The sequence below is a fragment of the Orycteropus afer genome, unplaced genomic scaffold, assembly GCF_000298275.1.
Source record: "Orycteropus afer afer isolate SDZICR_OR568_19922 unplaced genomic scaffold, OryAfe1.0 scaffold00501, whole genome shotgun sequence".
In the NCBI taxonomy this organism is placed as follows: domain Eukaryota; kingdom Metazoa; phylum Chordata; class Mammalia; order Tubulidentata; family Orycteropodidae; genus Orycteropus; species Orycteropus afer.
The window spans coordinates 818,226-831,730 of NW_006922088.1; the positions used below are offsets into that span (position 1 = coordinate 818,226).

At 46.4% G+C, this 13,505-nt stretch overlaps 1 protein-coding gene across 1 annotated transcript in view; it reads left to right on the forward strand.

Annotated features, from left to right (window-relative positions):
- UBE2H (ubiquitin conjugating enzyme E2 H) overlaps positions 1 to 13,149 on the forward strand; it is a 126,828-nt gene extending 113,679 nt beyond the window's left edge. The window contains exons 6-7 of the mRNA XM_007955400.1: positions 7,689 to 7,817; positions 13,025 to 13,149. Of these exons, the coding sequence (XP_007953591.1) occupies positions 7,689 to 7,817; positions 13,025 to 13,149 (254 nt within the window). The remainder of the gene's footprint in view (positions 1 to 7,688; positions 7,818 to 13,024) is intronic.
- The last annotated feature ends 356 nt before the right edge of the window (positions 13,150 to 13,505 follow it).

Here is a 13,505-nt window from a genome sequence, read left to right on the forward strand (position 1 = left end):
GTGGCAAGCTGTGTGGCAAGCCACTTGCACACCATGGCGGCACGGGAAGCCTTTATGGTGGTCTGCCTCCACTAGCTACATGTGTGCCCTGAGGACAGCTGTGGAGGTGAGCTCTTCTTCATTGAAGTTGAGTTCATATCAGTGATTTTGAAGAATGTTATTCTTTCATCTCAAGGCCGTTTCTTATTTCAAGCCCAGTGCCTGCAGGTATTGCACGTGATAGACTTGACTGATGTTTTCCCCAAGGGGCTGTGGGGTGTCTGTCATCTTCAAGGGTCCCCTGCTCACCAAGACTTTGTTTTTATGCAATACTGACTCTCCAAATTGATGAGATACTTTTTTGTTTTGTTTTGCTTTTTACTACTATTTTCTTTTCGGTAGAATTTCACTGTTTTTAATGCTCAGAGACAGCACACAGGAGAAAATTAAAGAAGTGAAAAACCTAACTCTACTGTTGTAACTTCATAGGAGCTGGTGAAGACTGGAAGGGGAAAAATCTACCAGTTAACCCAGAATTCATTAAATAACCCCCAAAAATCTAGAAATTTTATCTGCCCTTTTTTCAGTCTTACAAAAAATTGGCTACATGGTTTTTTATGTACATAATAGATACCACCAGAGGGTGGAGAAAGAGTTGAATGAATGAAAAGAAATTTTATGGTTGGTTTTATTTTAAACACATTATAAATTCATGACTTGCTTAACCTCAGTACAGTTCCTTATAAGGTGAGCAAAAGTCAACCATTGATATTTTGAAAAAGCACATGTGATTTTTCTCTAGTCATCAAGGATATGGGTAGCATGGTTGAAATTCCGGGTGACCCCAGGGAGAGAGGAGTTCTGTTTAAGTCACAGGGTGAATCAGTTCTGGACCCTAGAATGGGCACCTGGTGATCTGTGCCCATCCTTCTAGCCCTTCCGTTGGGAGCAAGGCTTTTCGTCTCCTCCCTCTCCTTTCAGCCCGGCATCCATGTTGGGTTACTGAACAGGTCAGTATCGTTGGGGGAAGGGGCACATGGATAGACAGGGCTTATTTCCTGGCCGTGCGTTTACACACACACACACATACGTGTCACACACGTACAGACGCCAGCCGATCCTAAAGCTGAATCCCTGGGGCCTCGACCTAACGTATTTTGAAAACACTCCACGGTGATTTTGATGGATGGACAGACAGCCAGGACCTCCACTTCCCCAAGAATCACTGCTGTAGACGGAGTGAGCTAAAGGATACGCTTTTGATGAGAAGTCAGTATGATTTGTATGCTTTTTAAAAAGTAAACATGCATATGAGTCATTCACTTTGATGCCTAAATGGAGGTCTGAGTGTTGTGGTACTGTAAACATCATACTCCGCATCAGATACGGCACACCTGAGGAATCGATCCTGGTGGAGCACATGTTAGTAACTGCTCACCTGGTCTAAAGCAGAAGTCAGTGCTACTTGGTCATCACAAACCACACTTCTAGGGATCTTGGGATGACCTTAAGAAATGAAGGCAGCCCTAATGGAGCCAGCTGACCACAGTCTCCAAGTTGTGTGACCTGTGCTGGCCTTCCCCCTTTCAAAATTTAAACTTTGTGTTCTTGAAATAAAGGTCATTGTGCTAACATAGGTTTTTGTTGTTATTGGCAATCCACTCTAGAAAAACAATGTTCACAGTGAGAGATTTTCCCAAGATGATTATCTTCATGTCATTCTTGAGGTGCAGTTTTGATCTCTTCCATCAGCATGTTTGTTCTGAAGGAAGATTGTGCTTTGGGGAGGTAACCACTCTTTCAGAAAGACCTTCCTGCATGAGAACGGCCTTAGCTGTAGCATGCTGGTCTCCAAAGCTGCCATCCTCGTCTGAGGCCAGACTGTGTGCACTTCTCCTTCCCTTGTTTCTGCTTCACAGGTGGGGGGCTCAGACATGTGTGAAATGGCCCAGGTGGGGTTCGTGCAGGGAGAGAGGAGACACAGGAAGAAGGAGTCGGTGATTGAGAGGCCCTTCGCTGTTGGGAGCAGTTACCTGGAGCAGCCTGAGCAACTCCGCACAGTGGGGAGGGTGCCTGGTGTCTTCTTGGAACACATGAGACACCCAGTTAGGAAACAGGTCGTCTACCCTAGTTCTCCACCCCGAAACCCTTCTGACCCTTAAAGATAATGAAACCTGTACTTTATTTTTTAAGGATTTTGATCTTGTCTTTTTTTATAGGTATGTTCAGCTGCTAATGCGTTTTGAGAAAAAAAAAAAAAAAGGCACTGCCGTGGAATCGAATCCAACTCATAGCAACCCCTCCTTGGGTTTCTGAGGTGGTATTTCTACTGAAGTAGATTGCCCAGTCTTCTTTCTGAGGAGTGGCTGGTGGGTCTGAACCACCAGCCTTCTGGTTAGCATCAGATACCTTAGGCACTACGTGATAATCGTGTGGCAAGAGAAACTCCTGGTTCACTGTATTGGGTGTCTGTGAACAGTCATGTGTCCAGCTACTTGAAGACAAGTGCTCCTGCCTTTTGGAAAGAGTAGACAGCTCAGCCCCTCAAAGTCCCAAACACACTCTGATGCGAGACCATCCTCCTGGCCGTGCACTTGCACTGAGGGACACTTTGGGTAGGGGTGGGGGTGGGGGTGGGGATGCTCTCTGATCCGTGAGTTTGATGGCCTGACCCGTGAGGATGTGAGAACCTGATGCAGAGACGTGGTTGCACTGACACCCTTACAAAGGTTGAGACTGCTGCCTGTTTTCTCCATAAATAGAAGGAACATAGCAGCTAAGCCGAAGTTTGAAACCCAGCTCCTTGGGCAGATAGCTTCAGCCCTCCCTGTGCCTCAGTTCTGTCACATAAAATGAAGTAGTAATGGAACTGCCATCCACTGGCTATAGTGCAGTGAAGATTGTCTATGGAGAGGGTTAAAGATAAGTGCCTGGATCGTAGGTAGGCACCGTGTAGTGGATCAGGCATTTGGCTGCTAATCGGAAGGTCAGTGGTTCAAACTCAGCAGCTGCTCCGTGGAAGGAAGATGGCGCAGTCTACTCTTCTGTAAAAATTTACAGCCTTGGAAACCCAGTGGGGGTCGCTAGGAGTCAGAGTCACCTCGACAGCAGTGAGTTACTACTAGTGATACTGTAGCTCTCTTAATGAATTGTTCTGTAGTGGACGCACCCAGGAATAGACACTGGTCCAGCAGTTCGTCCACGTGCAGTCCAGGGACACTGATGATGCCCTTCGAGCCGTGCAGCCGTTCCCACTCTCGCTTCTGAGCTGCTCTTCCCCATTGACATGGACTCGCTGCCCCCGAGGTTCTGTCTGACCTGTGGAGTCGCCGTTACCAGTCCAACCCCATAGAGATAGCTCCTCAAAGAGCACAGTGCTCATGGCGGACAGTCTTTACTACTTAACCTAAACTGTTGTTTGGCTCCAAGATGTCGGGTTATTTATTTATTATTTTTATTGTGATTTTTATTGTTACTTGGGTGAGAGTTTACAGAGCAAATTCATCTTCTGTGCAGCAGCTCACATACACTTTGTCTCGTGATGTTGACTGCAATTTCCCACAGTGCAGCAGCTCCCTTCCCACTTCCTCTCCATAGTTACCTCTTCCCTGTGTCCTTCCTTCTCATATACTCCTGCCCCCCACGCTGTCTCCCTGTACATACACAGCCCTTCTGTTCTCCCAGGATTGATCTCTCCAGAGTGTATCTACCTAATGTAAATGTTCAGCTCATATGCCCGTCTTTTGTTTGGGTGGAAGCCACAGGAGTGGGTTCAGTTCCCGACCTGAAGAGCAAAGCAGCTAGGGGCCCTAGTCTCAGGAGTTCTACCAGGCTCTACGAGACAAGCAAACCTGGTCCTTTAGTTTTGTTTTTGTTTTAAATGATTCTGAGTTTTGTTCCACATTGTTCTCCCACTCTGTCCAGGATCTCCTACATAGATTCCCCTCTGAGTGGTTGGCGTTGGCACCATCTAGCTCTTCTGGTTTCATAGTCATATAGGCTAAGAATCGCATGGTGTACCAGTCACTTAGACTCATGGTTTTCACGTGTCTTTGGTTTTCTTCATTCTTTGCTCTGGACTAGGAGAGACCCATCGCTGCATCTAGATGGCCGCTTACAAGCTCTTAAGATCCCAGTCACTACTTGCCAAAGTAGGAAGTGGAAAAAGGTTTAGTATCGTATGTTATGCCAGTTGAGCTTGGTGTCCCTGTGACTGTGATCCTGAGCCCACAGGTACAGCTACTCGCTCCAGAGGTCATTTTTAGATGAAGGTTTAAAGATGATCTCAGGATAGTAGTTTCTGGGGTTCATCTGCAAAAATTGGCTTCTGTGAGAAGTTGAAATTCTGTTCTGCATGTTCTCCTTTTTGATCAGGACTTTTCTTTAGAATCTTTGATCACGGTGTTCAGTAATGGTAGCTAGGCACCATCCAGATCTTCTGGTCTCGTGTTCATGGAGGTAGTCAGTCAGCCACACATTCCATATCTCCTCCTCCTCCCGACCTTCTTTCTTCCTCTGTTGCTCCAAGAGAATAGAGACCAATTGTGCCTCGGATGGCTGCTTGCAAGATTTCGAGACCCCAGGCACTATGCAGGGAACTAGGCAAGAGCAGAAGCACTAAGGCACCTCATTAGGCCAGTTAACTGGGATATCCCGGGAAACCATGACCCTGAAGCGCCAAGACACCAAAGCCAATGAGGTGTCTGGCTGTACCTAAGTGCCTTAGCAGCTGCTTATTGTTGTTGTTGTTGTTACAGTAAATAACATTTGTGTTAGACTGGGTTCTCTAGAGAAACATAAACCAGCAAAGCTTATATATATGTAAAGAGAGAGAGAAATTTATCTTAGGAAAATGGCTCACAAACTTATAGAAGCCGGCAAGTCCAAAGACCCTGGAGCAAACTTCAGCCTAGAGGCTTTTCACCGCAGGGGCCGAGAAGTTCAAGGCTGGCAGGCAGTATACCGGCTGTTGACTCCAACGAATGACAAATCCAAGATCTCCAGGCTGAACGGTGGACTGCTCTGCTCACTCACGGACAGTTGTAGGCAGCACAACAGAATCCCGATCCACAGAAGAATGTCTCTCTTCCCAGGATGTCACTGGATGTCCTGGAAGCAGGCCACACCCCTAGGGAAACTCCCCTTGAACAGATTGGCCACTCAGAACACAGTCATCCGATCCCATCATGGGAACAACCACACAGAACTGGGGCCCAGCCAAGTTGACACACAGTTCCAACTATCACAACATTGATCACACAGCTTCTGCCAATTCTGCTTTTTACTGGTGTACAGCAGAAGTGAGGTCATATATATGTGACTGTTACTAACTGTTGCCTGATCTGGGATAATGTTTAGTTTGTAAAACTTCTCTGTCCCGCCCTTGTTTTCTCTTCTTAATTTGCTTATCCTTTGGCATTTTCTGCCACTGCCTTAAAATAAGTAAAATGTCATTTTTAAGCTGTGAAAAGTAGAAATTGTAAGGCCATTGACATGACACAATTTTTTTAATTAAAAAAATTTTTTTAAGTACTTGTTCTTTGGTGGTAAATATTTATGTAACAAAATCATTTGCTGTTTCAACATTCTTCACTTACACAGTTCAGTGACATTAAGTCACTTTAACATCATCTATTCCCACATTTTTCTATCGCCCTTAACAGAAGCTCAGTGTCTCCTCAGACATGCTGTTGCTGTTACGTGCATTGAGTTGGTTCTGGCTCACAGTGACCCTGCGTACAACAGAGCAGACTTCCGCTCAGTCCTGTGCCGTCTCATAATCGTTGCTGTGTGGCAGCCTGTTGTTGCAGCCGCTGTGTCAGTCCACCTCATTGAGGGTCATCTTCTTTTTCACTAACCCTCTACTTTACCAAGCCAGGTGCCCTTCCCCAGGACTGGTCCCTCCTGACAGCGTGTCCAAATTACATGAGATGAAGTCTCACCGTCCTGCCTTCTAAAGAGCATTCTGGCTGACTTCTTCCAAGACAGATTTGTTCATGCTTTTGGCTGTCCATGGTATATTCAATATTCTTTGCCAATACCATAATTCAAAGGCATCGGTTCTTCTGTGGTCTTCCTTATTCATTGTCCAGCTGTTGCATGCGTATGAGGCAATTAAAAATACAATGGTTTGCCTCAGGTGCACTTTAGTCTTCAAAGTGACATCTTGACTCTTTCACACTTTAAAGAGATTTTTTGCAGTAGATATGCCCAGTATAGTACATCCTTTGATTTCTTGACTACTGCTTTCATGGGCTTTGATGGTAGATCCAAGTAAAATGAAATCCTTGACAACGTCAATCTTAATGTCACGCTCTTCTCCATATAGTCCAGCTTCTCAGAGTATTTGCTCAGCATACAGATTGAATAAGTATGGGGGAAGGATACAACCCTGACATACACCTTTCCTGATTTGAAACCATGCAGTATCCCCTTGTTCTATTTGAACACCTGCCTCTTGATCCATTTGTAGGTTCCTCATGAACCCAATTAAGTGTTCTGGAACTGTTTTACAATGTTACTGGAATGCCTTTGCATAATCAATAAAAAACAGGTAAATATCTTCTCTGGTATCTTGGCTGAAGCCAAGATCCATCTGACATTAGCAATTGTCTCCCTTATTCCACATCCTCTTCTGAGTCTGGCTTTTAAAAAGATACAGCTTTTTAAATATTCTCCTGCATGCATGCTGTGCATAGTCGTAAATCTGGAGAACATGCCACTTGGGGCCTACTCCACCCAGCAGTAGAGTGTAAGCATGTAAGCATTGCCCTCTGCTTCTTCAAACCAAAACAGACAGAACATGCGTAGTTTTCCCTCCAGAAGCAGAAGTGTTTTCTATAAAACATGAAATGTGTGCAGAGGAACTAGAGTGGAGCGAGAAATGGAGGCCCCAGGGTCCCACAGGTCACCGTCTGCTCATTGAGAAACAGCAGAGGGAAGTTACAGCCCCTCTGAAGTTTGAGGAAAGTGGGGGTTCTTTACCACTCAGGTGTTCAGGGCATGGCTCCTCTGTAGAAGCTGTGTTACTGCAGGGTTTTGGTTGGTTTTGCTCTCCGTGTGTGTAGATGTCACCTGGTATCCTGAGCACCTTGTAGTGATTCTGGCAAGAAGGCAGTTACGGATATTGATTACAACATGTATTGATAAATGCAGTATGTTGATACTCTCCTGTGTTCTGGTTCTTCACCGTTGTCAGCGGTCAAGATCATCTCTTATCTCACCATCCAGAAATGGGTTATATTTGCCTCCATAAAGAACTGTGAGGATTGAGTTGTCAAGTCCTATAAAAGTGTGTTCAGTTCATTTGGGGGCTGGGGCTTAAACACTTTGCAGAATGTGAATTTTGAATGTGGTGGAACACAGCTGTGTGAAATTAACTGCCTCTTTCTAGGGGGTAGAGTTGCTCAGGTGTTGGGTACACAGTTTAATTAAAATAGGAAGGTGGAATCAATTAGACATTCAAAATGAATATCAGGTACACAGTTACCTGGTTCTTCAAATTAAAATTTTAAAATTAGTATGGAAAGGAATGTATAATACAGGTCACATGTAGTGAAGCAGACTTCATGGAAAAGATGTATGCATGTTAGAAATCTTCAAAGGTAAGAAGCGTTAACTACTAAACTGAAGCGAAATCTAGACCTCAGCTGGATCTGAGATGCACCTGCATGTTTCCAAGCATGACAGGTTTCTGTTTGTTTTTTCAGATCTTACCAATATATTTGAGTCCTTCCTGCCCCAGTTGTTGGCCTACCCTAACCCCATAGACCCTCTCAACGGTGATGCTGCAGCCATGTACCTCCACCGACCAGAAGAATACAAGCAGAAAATTAAAGGTAAGAAGGCACACAGTACAACGTGGATTTAAACCTCTTGGGTTTTGGTCATTACAAGTCCTTCTTAAGTTCCTGATCTTTTCTTTCAGACATAATAAGAGACAGTGTGTGATGTGGAGCGAAGCTCACTAGTTGCTGTTATTCCAGGGTCCTGCTGCAGCTCCGAGATGTCCGTAGAGGGCCCAGGGGTGCAGGCAGGGAAGCAGGAAAGGAGTGAGGAAGGGAGGAGACCCCCTGTTGACTAGCGATAGTAACAAATGTGACCCTGCCAGTTGTGCCTGGGACACCCAGAGCAGAGAGCTTCTGTCCTGCTTTGCTTTCACTTGTAAGATTAGAAAATGTGACTTGTCAGTAAAGTATTGATTGAAAGACATGGTGTCATATTTGTTTTCAGATAAGAATCACCGTGGCCTTTCAGGAAGGCAGTCGGCGTTAGTCGTTGTATAATTGCTGAATTCATCGTTAGACTTTCTATTTCATTTTAGCTCTTGAATTAAAAATTCCAACTGGCTTCTTTTCTTGCTCCCCTGGCTGGCTGGCTTCTCACTGTGGGAAGCTCATAGCCACCTGTTTCCTCCTCCACCACAGATAGCGGGCCTTGGTCTGATGCGGGTTTTCTGTTAAAAGTCCAGATGTGCTGTTACTGTTGGAAATGTGCTAGTGGTGGTAGCACTGGTTTGCTCATCCTCTCGGATCTAGAATCCTCTTTCCCCAGTCATGGGCAGTTTGCGTATTAACGGGACTTGGATTTCATTAACACAAAAAGAAGGTTGAGGAAGAACATCCCAAGCACCACACCAGTTTACTGGAGTTTGTGGTGTCCTTTCTACTTCATGTACGTTGGAGAACTTTCATACTGAAAAATCTAGACAAATAGAGCACCACCAAAAAGGGAAGAAATTCAGTTCATGAAAATCAGCATTATGCTTGTTAACAAACCCTACACCGTGTTTTAACTTCACCTGCCCATCTGCACAGCGGCCCAGAACACCAGGGGCCATAGGATGTGGGGCCCCTCAGAACATTTGCACAAGATGGCAGTGGAGGTAATTTATCAGAGCTTAGGCACACAGACCTTCCTTCTTAGCCATCTAGGTATAAGACATACGGTAGCATTTGGAGCTATTTGGACTCAATAGTTCCCTTGTGTATTTTCTCATCCTTCCCAGGTCTCTGTAGGATATGGTTTGAAGCTATTGTTGAGATAAATTAGAAGTACATTAAGTCTGGGAGCTCTGGTAGCATGGTGCCTAATGCACTTAACTGCTAACCAGAAGGCTGGGGGTTCAAACCCGCCAGCCACTCCTGGGAAGGAAGGTTGGACAGTCTACTTCTGTAGTGATACTGCCTTGGAAACCCAAGGAGGGGTCGCTATGAGTTGGGGCCAACTCAACGGCACATAACAACGACAGCAGCAGCAATCAAGTCTAATCAGTTTACTTAGGTTGCAAGTGCTTTGCAAATTAGTATCTAATTTATGTAGCAGAATATCTACATAGCTAAATAATACATAATAATACATATATTACATATAATAATATATAATAAATAAATACATATTTCAAGAAAAAGGCAAGTCACTTTCAACCAGATAAAATTCTATATCAAGACTATTGAACTCCGGGCACAGGAATCACTTCCCAGTGTCTGGTGATCCACAGATGTCCAGGTGCACAGTATCCCTCTGGTTCTCGTACACATTATGCTTCAGCAGTTTAGTGCCCATTGTGGAAGGAGCCAGCCTGCACTGTGGTCTCAGAATGGCTGCTCGAGCTTAGGGAGCCCTGCACTTCCTGCATCATGAATGGCAGCTGTCATCTTGTCTCCTTAGTAATCTTAGAAAATCTTGGTCATCAGACCTGAGTTCACCTTACTGTATGTGTGTTTTTTCTCCTTGCCTGTCTGTTCTTTGTTCCCTTTGGCAAGAAATTAGAGATGCCCCACCTTATTTCCCTCACCAGCCTGTGGTCTTCCTCCTCCTCCTGGTGGGCACCATTAGGCCTCAGGCTGACCATTTCCTTTCACTTTCAGACCTCTGGCTCCTCGCCTTCACTTGCCAAAGTCTCGTTTGTTCCCCCCACCCCCCCTGTACTGCAGCTGTCATCCTTGTTACTTCCAGGTCCTTTGGTACCTTCCCAAGACCTTTTGCCTGACCTCTGTGTAGTTCTGGCGCTTGAGCCCTGCCATTAGCAGACTTTTCTCACTCTCTGTGATTGTGGCCTAGGCTTCGCAGCCCCTCCCCGCTCCTTGGGGGCGCATTCACCCCTCACAGCTTTAGGTGTCCCTTCCAGGGAGATGATTCCCAAAGCCTGCCCCACCCCTCTCCCTGGATCCCTCCGTCTCTTCCCTTTGTGTGGCGGTCACTACAACTCAAGCACCCGTGTCCTCTTACCGGACTGAAGACAGGAGTGAATTGCCACTGCATTTAGCCAGTGCATGTTGAGGACACTGGACGCCTGCAGAACTGGGCACCATTGGAACTATCTAACACTGTGTCATTTGCTGCCCTAAAACCTTCACTTGGTGCCTCTTAGCCATCACCCAGGCTCCCTGGCACTGTTTTGAAGCTTCATCTTTTGCCCTCACACCTCTAAATGCATCAGAACATAGCAGTCAAATTAGATGAATTTCATACGCTCAAGTATATTCCCTCCCTTCGTTAGTCAGAGTGCCTAGAGAAGAAAGAATAAAAAAGCCGTGAACCCACCACCCAGCCAAAGCCGTGTCCTTACGTTTTGTGTATTTGCTTCACGCTGTTTGAAGTGGGAAGACAAGGCAGCCCTGCTTCCTCTGCCGGGGTTTTTGGCAGTGCTGTGGCCCCCCCACACCCCCCAGTGCCTCTCCTGCATGGCAGCTGGCAGAGCTCCTCCAGGGTCCGTGCAGACAGGGCTGCCTTCCCATCCTCCTCCAGGGCCTCTTACATCTGCCTTACACAGCTAGTCCCCAACTTAGGAAAGGGTTCCGTTCCAACAGCTCTATCGTGAGGCAGTCCTGAGTCGAATACCTCTCTGTTTTTTCTTTCACTTTCATTATTGCCTTTTATTGTCAGTATCCTTATAAATCATTACATTGAACTTCTGTAAGTGAAATCTGAGAATGATAACGTCCTGTTTTGGTTACCTAGTGCTGCTCCAACAGAAATACCACAAATGGGATGGCTTTAACAAATAGGAGTTTATTGTCTTACAATTCTGGAAGCTAGAAGATGCCAGGCTCTAGGGCCGAGGTGAAAGCCCCTTAACCTTGGGGTTCAGCTCTGCCTCCTGCTCCCGGCCCACTGAAGCTGGAGGCTATTCTTCACTCAGATAGCTGCTGGTTGCTGAGACTGACAAACACAAGGATGACAAGTAAAAAGGCACAGTCCAAATGTTAGCAAACAACATGGCAGGCCACTGATTCAAGTCCAGAAGAAGTCCCAGGATTGGCACGTCATGGCAGGCTGTTGAATAGATGACTTGGCTGTATGCAGGGATCAAATGTGCCCAAAAGCACAGAGTTGCTTCTTCCATACTGGAAGCAGCCCCCATCCCTAAAACAGCCTCTCAGCTGCTCCGGTAGATTCCACCATGGAGTTAATTACCAGTCTCACCACGGGAAATAACCACATCCTGCTGCCCTGCCACTCAACCAGGCCCAGCCAAGTTGACAACAACGTTAAGTACCCCACGTCCACAAAGTGACATGCCACAGTGTACGCTGTACGTAGTTCATACCATACCAGTAAGATGTGGAGTGGGTGGAGTGTGCAGGTGCGACTCACAGTCACTCTTACCTTGTGAGTCAGAGACTCCTTCCTGCCTCTTTTCTCCTGCTCTTTAGTGACCTTGCTCTTCTTTTTTCTGTCTCTGGAAAGGCCTTGTCCTGGTAAGCACTTCCTGTTTGTCTCCTTGAATGTAATAAACAAAGGCTGACAGATCAGATGACAGTGTCACAGGCAGAAACAAAACCTGTTAAATGGTAAAAATAAAATTCCTGAGGCTTTAATAAACATGTCACTCACTCTACAAGGTAAATTAAGGTTAAGTTCCTACCTGGTCAGGGGCTTGTTTAATCTGATTACCTCAGAGTAAAATTTTGGTAGAATGATTTGAGAGTCCCATAATTTTTTTTCCTGTGGCCATGTAGTGGTCTATGTCTCTTCTTCCTCCTCTTTCTCCTCCTCCCTCCCCCCCACATACATAGACACCTTTGGAGATACAAAAAGCACGCTTAGCTCGACCCTTGTCTGGGATCAGGTCTGGCAGGCTCATGCGGCCAGTGCGCTTCTCCTCCCCTTCCACAAGAGCCAATCCCTGCAGCTCATTGGAGGACAAACACAGCAAAGGAGATGAGGGTATTTTTCTCACACTTCAGTTCTGAACGGGCTCCTGACAGTCTTACGCCGTGTGTAGGCTGCTTATTTGGAAACAGTATGCACTTGGTATTTTCAGGAATGGGTTTAACGGTCTGTTAAGAAGTTCTGAACATTTTTGCAGCAGGCAGAGTCTGCCTCAGCCCGAGCGCCATAACCTCAGGTCACTGCTTCCTGGGCAGATGAGAGACTGTTCCACCAGCTGCCCCAAAACCCGACAGGAGGGATCTGTGGAGACTAAGCGGTATTTTTACAAGAAAAGATTTGGGCTGACTGTAATTACGTAACTGAAAGTCTGAAAATGACGGGAGATTGCCTTATAAATGACCGTGGAGTCACGCATCACGGCGTTCTACCTGGGAAGCGCACGGTTTATTAGCACACAAAGCCAGGTTCACATTTCGCTAGCCCTCGAGTTTGGAGAAGTGCAGCCGTGTTGGGAAGTCAGTAAGGAAAGCGTTAGGCGGGGCCTGGCTGGCCCCTTGGCCTCGAAGCCAGCTGAGGGCCCTGGGGTGGAGGAGCCACTGCCGTGTGCACAGCCCTGTCTGTCTGTCCACCCCCGGAGGTGATGCTACGCGGGAGTTCGGGACGGTGATCCGAGTACTTAGGCCCCTGCTGGGCGCGTCACACATTCTGCTTTGCCCCTGTCAATCCCCTTGGGGCCAAAAGCACAAACTTGGTTCCACAGCGGTTTCTGGGGGCATTGTCCCCTTCCTTTAGGGGCTGCAGGACTGCGTCTGTGTTCTCCCCTGGCACGCCCGGTAAGGCTGAGCCTGCCAGCGTTCGGGTCGGTCACTCCAGCGCACGCCTGCCCTCACTGTGCCCTCGTCTTGTCTTTGTCCCCACGCCCATGCAGAGTATATTCAGAAATACGCCACAGAGGAGGCACTGAAGGAGCAGGAGGAGGGCACCGGAGACAGCTCGTCGGAGAGTTCGATGTCTGACTTCTCGGAAGACGAGGCCCAGGACATGGAGTTGTAGTAGGAAGTGCACCTGCTTCCCGGAGAGACTCTTACTTCCTAACCATGAGAAGCAGACTATAATATTCATATTTAAACAAAGCAATTTTTTTTATTACTAAACAAGGTTTTTATGAATAATAGCATTGATATATATATATTATATATCACCCTTTAGATCTTGATTTATTGGTCATTTCTCAACCTAAGGTGCGTAGCATATCCCCACATTCCATTTTGGTAGCAATATGCAGTCCGAGTGCATGCCTTCGTAAGTCCATGGCCAAGGCCGCCTGTGCGTTCCTGAACCGGCAAACGAAATAGCCGCTCCGATGGGTAGACGTTAGTAACCATCTCCTTTTATTGATGGTTCCAAAG